We start from the raw sequence: 10,551 nt of genomic DNA, 5'->3' as shown, positions 1-10,551 counted from the left end.
TGGTCCATAACATATAATACAAAGGAAATATTAAGTGTGATAAGAGTTTTAGACAAAATATTAAAAGTTGTTTGGAATGTGGAATATGAGTCAGAGAAGATGTTGAGGTGATGTTAATGACAACATAACAGAAAAAAGGTTGTAGTGAATACTCAAATTAAAATACTATGTTTACATTAAAATATTAATAAGATATTAAACAAATGAACAAATCTAATGAAGGAAATAACATTTATTATAACTTTCATGGCTAATTTGACATAACGTAATTTAAAGTTGATACTTGTTTATCTATTTATCGTTTTAATTCTACACCGCTATTGCCTCTTCTCTCTTTGTTTTATAATTGTTTCCCCCTATCTCTGCTCTGTCACCTACAGAAGCTCTGCACTCTCTCTGTAGGTCATGTCTAAGCCAATCATCTTTTTCTCTCCAGTGATACTGGCTAAATGGTTCACACGCATATGGGTGGATGGATAGAGGGATGGATGGAGGGCTGGATGGGGCGCCGGCCAACGTCACGACTAATTCACTGTGCCATTCCAGCAGAGCAAATCAGGCTCATCAGGGACACTGTGGGTGGATTCAGAAACACTTCACTCCTGTGCGGTGTCCTTTTGTAAAAGCCCAGCGCAATCTGAAATAGAAAACAGTGCCAGTATCTTGCAAAAACCCTCAAAAATGTTATTGTGTTTGTCTAAAATGGTAATCTGCGAGATCCAGTCCTCAGCACTGTCGGTGGCACTATGGATATAAACAAATAGATATAAATGGCTGCAACAGGATTTTGATAACATTGTTGTGGAATTAATTTTTTGTGTCAAGACAGGACAACAACTCGTATTTATAACAAGTCATTCAAAGTGGGGTCCACAAGCTACAGTTTGCCCGTGATAACCTTTCTTCTGTATTATAAAACACATAGTTTTTATGCATGTTTTAAAGAAAATAGCATACTTTCAAGTACTGTATGTCTAGTGTGTGTGATAATTTGAGTGTGTGAAACACATCAAATGTTAAAAAAAATCTCCACTCAGAAATGTTCATCAAGATCATATTTGCCTGAAGACAGATTTGACAGTCTTGGTTCGGAATTTGGTGATACTGCAGGCTGGACTTTTTTATTATTCATGATATGTACTTCAGTAAGTGTCATTTGTCTGATATTTAGGGTTTCAAATGTGACATAAACAGTGATATATTTCTGATTTCTGCACATTTTACACACATAAATACTGATGTTTCAGGGACAACTTCTCTGGTCTAGTGTCGACTGGAAAGATGAAAAGCTGATTTGGTTTGAGACTGAAAATGGGTAAATGGTATCGAATAGGTGTGGGCTGAAAAAAGTTTATTTTGAAATAATTTTGTTAGTATGAAAGCATAAGAATATCTTCAGCAGAGTCGTTCTCAGACATTGTGCATTAAATATTTTACATCCCAAGAGCTAAAAAACAGCTAAACAGACATTCAGAGATTATGACAAGTTCATGATTTATTGATTTCTCCACAGCACAATCATGACTATATATATTTAACTCTGAAAGTGTATCAACATAATAAGCAACTACCAATCATTACCTAAATATACAGTCACAATAGCTAAGTTGAGGCTTTTACCAGCCCATTGGACCAGTTCTGGGCACAGCATCGACTCTATGAGTTCTCCTTTCAGATGTCAGACCATAATATAAAGATAAAAACAAGAGCTTGCTATACATTACATGTATACAGTATAAACATGATTGAAATAAATTAATAAGGGAAAAAAGCTCTTATAAGGTTTATCACTGCAGCTCATGGAGATAGTATCCGGGGGGTCTAAAACCTCATGTTATATTTATTTGATGTGGATATTACATCAGTTTATGTTTATTATTTGTAGAAACTCTTTGGTGCTGTGTGAAATAATGAAGTTTTTTATTAACTGTTTCTTGGTTTGTGGAGACTTGACCTTGTACCCCCTTCTTCTCCCTTATATTGTCATTCCTCTTCTTCTTCTACCTTGTAAAATACATCTGCAGTAAACTCTTGAGTTAACTTCCTATTTCAGATCCTTTTCATTTGGATTTCATGTCCAATTTCCAATGTCTCCCTTCCTGCAGCACCTGACCAGCACTGTGATGGGAGAAGAGCCCAGGGGAAAAGGATCAGATGAGTCAACACCATCAACGTTGGCATATAAATTAGTTATTCCTACGGTTAGTTAGAAGAAAAGAAAAGAAAAGAAAAAAAACTCCCCTCTAATTTCACCATAAGCCTGTACGTTTGCGACCGTGAGCAAGACCGATGACGGAAGCAGCGACCTACTGACGTCTCAGGCCCCTGATCGAATCTGATGTCCCCTCCTGCTCCATGAGAAACATCCAGGTGTATAAAACGGGAGCAGACCTGAAGGCGAGAAAGACAGAAAGACAAAGAGAGTCAGGAAGCATCTGGTCAACAGAGTGGAGATACAGCAGCGACTCGAGATCAGGACTTTGGAGAGCGCAGCGGACAGAGCAAAAATCTGACAACTTCCTCTAGAGTACATGTAAGATTTTATATTTACATAGAAATTATTTTAGAGCTTCATCAGATGGTGGGTTCTCGGTTGTGTCTGTGTTTGGTCATTTTCAACTTGTGTTTTTTCTTTTCTTTTTGCGCGCTCCAACCAGGTTTTGGAAAAGTCTTGCCAAAGAACCTAATATGGAGTTTTAAGTAGAATGAATTGCTCGTTGTAATGTCAGCAGCAGTTCGACACATTACATTTGGGTTTTAATCTGTGGTGGCAACAGAACTGCAGCGTCCCCGCGGTGTAATAAGATGTTGAGAGCTCGCCGGTGTCCGCGCTGTGCGTAATTACGCATTGGATTCCGCTGTGTTTATTTTCTGTCAAAATTAACCATCCACCGAGCGAAGTGTTTTGCATCTTTTCAGATGGCAGTGACTTGACTAAAATCTGAATCAGTTAAGAACTGGTTGAAACCGATAGTTAAATGATCTCTAATAGCCGTGAGCGGAAAACTGCCCGGAGATTGGACGGTTAAATTTACTCTGATTACTATTTTTGAGGAGATGGAAAGCATTTTGGCAGTGAACCTGGGGTGTAATGGGGTTTGTCCTCGCCAGCCGTGCGTAATTACGCATTAGATTCCGCCTGTCTTTTGCTCTCCTCTGACGAAACTCACCATTAAATGAGGGGTTTATTAAAGATCGATATCCAAACGGCTCTTCGTGGCTAAACTACGCTTTTTTCCCTTACCTTTGCCACTTGTTCACGACTTAATTGTTGGGAGTGATTTAAGGTAATGAATAAAACTTCACGGGTCACGTATGGAGGATAGTGCCTGGTCGTCGGCAGACTGGTGGGAAATGGTCCAGTATGTGTTCAGGTTAGATGGAGAATAACCCATTACTGTTTCCATCCTCAGGTGTAAAGCGATGTTACAACGAACCGGCCCCCAGCTGCTTTTCCTAATAGCCCTGTGCAGTGTGTTATACTCCCGGACTCTGAGTCTGCCGTACACATCCATGAGGTAAGGGTAACCATTGTTCTTTCGAAACAAAATAAGAAGAAATAATTACAAATGCTGTGTGTAATTGATGCCAGAGGTCGTGGATCACATTAATGTGCCTCAGAAAGAGTATTGTTTCAAAGAGAACAGAGAAGAGAGAGCAAAAACGAAGTTAAGAACTACACCAAAATCGCTTTAATATTTGTAATGTTTAAATTATGATCTTATAGTGCATTACTGTATTTCTAGTCTCCTGAAAGGGATGCTGTGATTGGCTATTTGCCTTTCATACCAGATAACTCTTTAAGATTTAAGCTTGTTGGTAGCTTTAAGAAGTGAATCATTATTATCTTTTTTCCCTTTTTTTGTGTGTGACCTAAGTCTTCGTGCTGCCCGCTTTAGATCATTATTAGTAGCAATAATTACAACCGAAACACCGTCAGAATTAAGCAGAATCGAGAACTGGAGCTGGTGCGCGTTTTTTTTTTTTTTTTTTTTTGACACGCGTTGTTGTAGTATTTAGTGTTTCGATGTATCAAATGTAACCAGATGTTATTGTAATTGTCCTGTGATACTGTGCAGACCGACGAGACACGCAGACGGTCTGTTCACCAGCGGATACAGCAAACTCCTCGGACAGCTATCAGCGCGGAGGTACCTGGAGTCTCTGATCGGGAAGCGGGTCAGGTATGTGACCTCCCCGTCCGGAGAGACCGAGAGGAAGACGCCTTTGAATCACTACTAAATGGAAAACTCTAGTTAATTGTTTATTGCTTGAAATTGTTAAATGGGATTTCATAAAGCCTAAAACCTATTTTAAACACCTTTTTCAGTTTTTTTTTTCTTTGTCAAGACTAGCTGCTGCGTAGATCTGCCACACCTGGATCTGTAAAGTGATAGATCCCAAAAAATTTGAACATGGTTTCAGATTTGTTATTATTTTAAAGAGAAAAGGGGAGAAAAACGGATAAAGACAGGGTTCTCTGAAGCCAACATTAGCCTCGTCCTTTAAAAAGGTGTAAGTGTAGATAAAATGTAAAAAGGGTGTCGGAGACATGTCACACATAGTGGGAGAAATCTCACCTCAGACTCGTAACAAACTGTTCATTACAATGTTATGTCAGAGTTGTTTGTGTTCATACTGAAGTAAACTCACACAAAGAAAGCAGTAAGCATTTTTAAAGTGTGGCTTAATTTTGAAGGAAATTAAAAGTTGTGATTGTGATGGTCCTTCAGGGATTTTGGCTGTTAAATCTTAGTCAGCTCATTTTAGTTTTTCACCGAACCCTTTTTTTTCCACTTCAATGTCATGGGAGACTTTTTGCAAAATACATCATGTTTTATTATTTCATGTAGCGAGAGGTGACTTCTATGGGTAATGTCTACAGTTTAACACCAGAGAACCAGCTGACATTTGCCATGAAAAGACTCGACCTGCTTGATGATGCATTTTGTAATTGACTAAACATTTTTAAAGGTTAATTTATACCATTACTGCTTCATTACATTACAGCCAGGAGGGATTCACAGTCACACACACACACACACACACACACACACACACACACACACACACACACACACACACACACACACACACAAAGAGAAGAAAGACATCATGTATCACAGATCCTGAGCTGCACTGATTTGGCAATGAAACCTGCTGCCCCCTGAACTGTGGTGACACTATTATACCTTCATTCTTCTTTTCTGACCAGTGATGAGCTGATGGAGGAGCCAGTGAAGCGCCACTCAGACGCAATCTTTACAGACAACTACAGCCGCTTCCGCAAACAGATGGCCGTCAAGAAGTACCTGAACTCAGTCTTAACAGGAAAGAGAAGGTGGGTATCAGCCCTCCCTACCTTCCCCTGTCCATCTCTGTTTCATTCTCACCCTTAAGCTGACTAATTGAAAGGGGTTAGGATTTTTAATGGAATTCTGTATTTCTTTCAAATCAGTATGTACAGTAGCAGCCATTAAGAACATTCACATTGACTTCACCATTCAATTTTTGTGGTTGCTGCTTGCTGAGACTCCAATGAGCTCAGCGTTTTGAAACCAGACTAGCCAACACATTATGAGCGACGTTTATTATATCATGAACAAAAATCCTCAGAACATTGTGCACAACTTCTTAAACATATCGTTGTAAATCTAAACCAAAGCATTATTCAACAGCTGCTAGTAAAAAGCATGTGATGTGACCATTTAACACAGACTTTCCCAGTACTCTATGAACACAGCACAACCGTGAGCACTAAAAAAACAAAACAAAACTGTTCACAAGATAAAACTATTCATGTGTATTAATTTTCTTCACAGCCTAGAAGATCCTGGAACCAGCGACTTGGAGGAGTCCAGGGACGAACCAAACTCTTTCCAGGAGAGCTACAATGACATCAATGTGGATCACCTCCTAAACAACCTTCAACTGGTAGGAACACACACGCAGGTCTAAAACTGAAGTTGATCCCTCGAAAAATAAAAGTTCAAAAGCACACAAACATTATGTCCTCATATGTGAACCTTTAAATAACTAGAATATTTCTGTTACAACCATCACACATTCACACTAAGGATACATTACTATATTGATACTATGGGACTGTCAGTTTTCTGTTGTTCTAGATCAATAACCCTTTCCATTTTCTCCCCTCTCCTGCAGCCACTTTGAGGAGGGGCCCATGCTGGAGTGAATACCTCAAGTCATCTTCATGAAACCGCCCATTCCAAAACCAACAGAGTATTAATCCAAAGGACATTTGAAAGTCAAATCAACCAATGATGATGTGTTCTCCAATGTGGTTATCTATCTATTCATACACACAGTACATGTTTACACTGTATATATACAGTATATATATACTAATCACTAAAGATTTTGGGCCAAAGACTGCGGGCCGCACTGAGCAACATGCATGTCCACGAGCAGTTTGGTCATCAGCGTTTGAAAATGACAACTGGCAACAGTAAATATAAACAAAATAACTATGTTTACTTTCTTTGTTCCATTTATTTTTAATGGAATCATTTTCTTATAACTTTTTATGTAGTTACCACTGTCCTATTAAATTTGAGTGAAATTTGTCCCATCAACCTTCAGTGAAACGTTTGACCCATTGAATGTCAATAGAACAGCATTTACTTTCAGTAGCGTACCTTTCCCATTGATTTTCAGTGGATCTACTGTAACCTTAGTTTTAAGTGACCAAGGTTTGTTCAGTTAACTTTGAATGAAAAAATAAGTCTGATTGAATTCTTGTGAAATTTCACTCACATTAAATCTCAATGGAGAATGTGTCCAACTAACCTTCAGTGCAACACTAGTACTATCGGCTTTCAGTGGGAATCATTGCTTTGCAGAAATTTAACTTCAACAGAACCATTTAGTATTAATCAGAAGATACTTGTATACTATAAAATGGAATTTTGCTGCTGCCCTATTAAATTTGAGTGAAATTTGTGCCATCAACTTTCATTTGAACACTTGACCCATTGAACATCAATGGAGCAGCATTTACTTTTACTTTTCTATTGAATTTTAGTGGATCTGTTGTGACTTTGGCATTAAGAAGAAACCAACATTTGTTCAATTAACTTTGAATGGACCATCTGTGTGATTGAATTTTGACTCATATCCACTAACAAGTACTTCCATTAACTTTCAATGGAGAACTTGTACAAATAATATTCAATGAAACACTAGCACTATGAGCTTTCAGTGAAATCACTGCTTTATTAAAAAAGAAAAATCACTGGACTATTTGTCACATTTTGTTTCAAGATAACTGTTCTATTAACTTTCAGTGGAAAGATTTCTCCCGATAACATTCAGTGAACTAACTTCTATAAAATTTGAGTGGAAATTGAAATGACTTTCAGTTAAACATTTGCCTTGTTGAACGTCAATGGAACAGCATTGATTTTTATGTATTCATTTTGTTTTCAGTGTATCTATCCCTTTAGCTTTAAGTTAAACATTTGTGAAACAACAGTTAACTTTAAATGGAACATCTGTCTAATTGGATTCTGATTAATTGAACTAATATTAACCAATAGTTCCATTAACTTTCAATGGAGAACTCTAGCACCATTGGTTTTCAGTGGAATCTGTGCTTTATAAAAATTATATTGCCTCATTTACCGTTAATAGAACAATAGCTGCATACAATTACAATGAAACATTTGATTGATTCCATTTCATTGGGAAGATAACTTTCCTCACATGTATTGTTCGATTACAAATGGGACAACAAATAGGGACAAGTTTCAACAGAACATCTGTTGTGTTAAGTACAAATAAGCCGTTGTCACATCCATTTTCAACGGTGCAATCATGATGTAAGTGCCGACTGAATTGTTTTAGAGAATCCAAACATGGTCATTTGATGATTAAAAAAAAGATACAGGAGAAAGAGGAAGTGGAAAACATTTTGAATGGACGCTGATGCATATAATCACTTTATACTATTCAATATGTAGAGCAAAGACGTTATAACTGAGCATAGACCTGCCTTTAGTGCATATAGTGATGTACACCACTCACCAAATAAAATATATTGTTTTATTTTTCAAAGCTGAGTCTTTTGTCTGGCTGATTGTTTGATGATTGGAGTTTTACAACATGAGCTTGATCAGTTTGAGCTGTTAATGGTTGATTTATATTTTTTTTACATTTTCCTTTCTTTAAAACTTTCAAACACTCAACTTGTTGTTTGTGTGTTTACCCCAACATTTCATTCTTTTAATGGGTGAAAAACAGCATTCAAACTATTATGAGACTCTTAATGTCTCCACAAAATGTCTGGCAAGTGTATATATTTTTTAGGTGGTCAGTAGACCTTTCCAATCACATGAACTGCAATGTATATATATATATATATTTTTTTTTTTTTAAATCACCACTTTTTAATTGCTTTAAATCAAACATCGCTATCCCAGGTCAGCCAAGTAGAGCTTCTAAATGAAAACACCATGGATGTGATCATACGGAAGGATGCGACACGTTGACATATATGAGTACAAACAAGCAAGCGACCTTCACTTCTTCCCTATGGGTGTTAGCTGATTGATGTAAAGTTCAGTAACACTGACATAAAAACAGTGAGTGTTTGTTTTCCCTTAAAATGCCTCCTTCTTTCCTTTTTGACCTAGAAGCTAATTTAAGTGCCAGCTGTCCCAGTAGTAAGTTTGAGATCTCCCAGAAGCATCATCTAAGTATCCTATCAGCAAGTATTTGACCACACCCACAGATAGATATAGACAGATAAAGATAAATAGCCTGACATAAATTGTAGAAACAAAAAAAAGACAAGTGTTACCTATGGCCATTTCTGCTTCATATCTCTTCTACAACAGTTTCTTCCTTTGTTGCATCTTTTAGATTCTTTCCCGATTCTATTCAATCCTGTGTCATTATTTTACTCATTGTTTTCTATCTCCCTCTTATGTTTCATGATAGCAAACACAGAATAATAAGAGAGAAGAATTGTGCAGTTTGAAAGCACAACATAGAAACTGTGTGACTCTGGATGGGCAGAACAAAACTTTCAGCACCATGGACAGCAACACGTTGCCAGCAATTGGATATTTGGCTTAGTTTGTCTCTAACTCTTTTCCTTTTTCAAATAGTTTCTGGATTTAAATCAATTGCTATGAGGTTCCCTTTCTTAAATGTCGGCTTCAGGCAACAGCTTAAAGGTCTTTATTTAAGGACTTTCTGAAACACTTCCAGAAACCGGACCAATAAAATGGCCCTGTGTCTTGCCACTCAGCTCAGGCTTGAAAGGGAGGATTAAATCACCTGGGGAGAGGCGATAAGGAGGTGGTGCTAGGATTGTGATGCTAAATGATGCCCTTTCAGAACAACCTGACCTCCGGGAGTGTTCAACAACCAGAAATGAAGCTGAACAGGTTAGTTACACTTAGAAAAGCACATCCACTGTGACAGATATTGGGTTCGGTAATGGTTGGGATTAGGTAAGGCAAATAAACAAAACAGAATTGAAAACTAAATCTGAGTTCTTTATATGAAATAATAAGTCTGATGTTTTCTTTTTTTATATCATATAAACAAATACCATGAAAAGATAAAGAAATACTAGGTGACATGTTTCTTTATTATCATAAACCAAGGTATTGATGTTATTAAGAGTTTATCACACATACACTGTACTGTGTATGTTTTATTGATATAATCACACTGAAGTCTTCAGATTCAATGTAATAATATTACACCTTTAATTCCTATTCAGCCGGCTTTCACAGTTTTAGTGGAAGTAGGTCATATTGGAAACTGCTAATGGACAGTTGTGTAAAGTCTAAAGGTCTGAAAGTAACCATGCTTTCAGCCATGTTGTCATGTTTCACACCATTAGCAGACTTTTCAGTCAACCAACTGTGAGTTTCCACATCTCTGCTCTGTAATAGCTCCCACTGTAAGAGGAAATGTTTACCAAAGACAGGTGATGAAAGAAGTTGAAGTGCAAATGGACTGTTTGTTTCCGCCCTGTTCTTTACAACTTTGTTGTAATAAAAAGGGTTTTATGGAGCTCCTTGGTCAACTCCACAGTCACGTCTAGATGGTTACCCTAGATTTGCAAAGCTTTTGCAGATGCGCTCTTGATTCAGAACAGCAGCATTTGACTCTGCATGCGTTAGCTATGGCAGATATACCAGAAGCCATGTTTCCTAACCTTAACCAAGTGGTTATTAATGTAACCATGATGACAAAGGCCTCCTAACTCCTAACAAAGTAATAATTCAAATCCTCAGAGAATTTCGCATATCTAGGGTTAGATGCTTTAATAGATGCTGTTTTGAAGGTTTTGTAAATTAATTTATCCTTTATTTACCTTTTTAAACATCTGCAGTAGGTTGCACCAGTTATGTCAAAGTTCTCTCCTAAAATTAGGGTGTAAAGTCAACACTAGAGGCTTAGTAACTACTAGTTAGTTTGTAATTAAATCTGATACTAGTTTGTGTTAAGTCATAACTAAGTGGCCGATGTATAACTATTTACTTTTTACTTAGAGTTATGTTGTAACTCAAA

General features: G+C 37.3%; 1 protein-coding gene across 1 annotated transcript; it reads left to right on the top strand.

Annotated features, from left to right (window-relative positions):
- Positions 1–2,392: 2,392 nt before the first annotated feature.
- On the top strand, positions 2,393–8,076 carry vip (vasoactive intestinal peptide). Its single transcript, XM_051378635.1, has 6 exons — positions 2,393–2,533; positions 3,414–3,518; positions 4,080–4,184; positions 5,216–5,341; positions 5,823–5,934; positions 6,166–8,076. Coding segments are annotated over exons 1-6 (459 nt in total). The 5' UTR covers positions 2,393–2,531; the 3' UTR covers positions 6,175–8,076.
- Positions 8,077–10,551: the final 2,475 nt, after the last annotated feature.

Source organism: Dicentrarchus labrax, unplaced genomic scaffold, assembly GCF_905237075.1.
Source record: "Dicentrarchus labrax unplaced genomic scaffold, dlabrax2021, whole genome shotgun sequence".
Taxonomy (NCBI): Eukaryota; Metazoa; Chordata; class Actinopteri; family Moronidae; genus Dicentrarchus; species Dicentrarchus labrax.
This window is presented reverse-complemented; position numbering and strand designations above follow the sequence as displayed.

Coding starts and splice junctions, on each gene's coding strand:
- vip (XM_051378635.1), top strand. Junction 4,185..5,215: donor CTGATCGGGAAGCGGGTCAG/GTATGTGACCTC, acceptor TTTTCTGACCAG/TGATGAGCTGATGGAGGAGC. Junction 5,342..5,822: donor GTCTTAACAGGAAAGAGAAG/GTGGGTATCAGC, acceptor TTTTCTTCACAG/CCTAGAAGATCCTGGAACCA.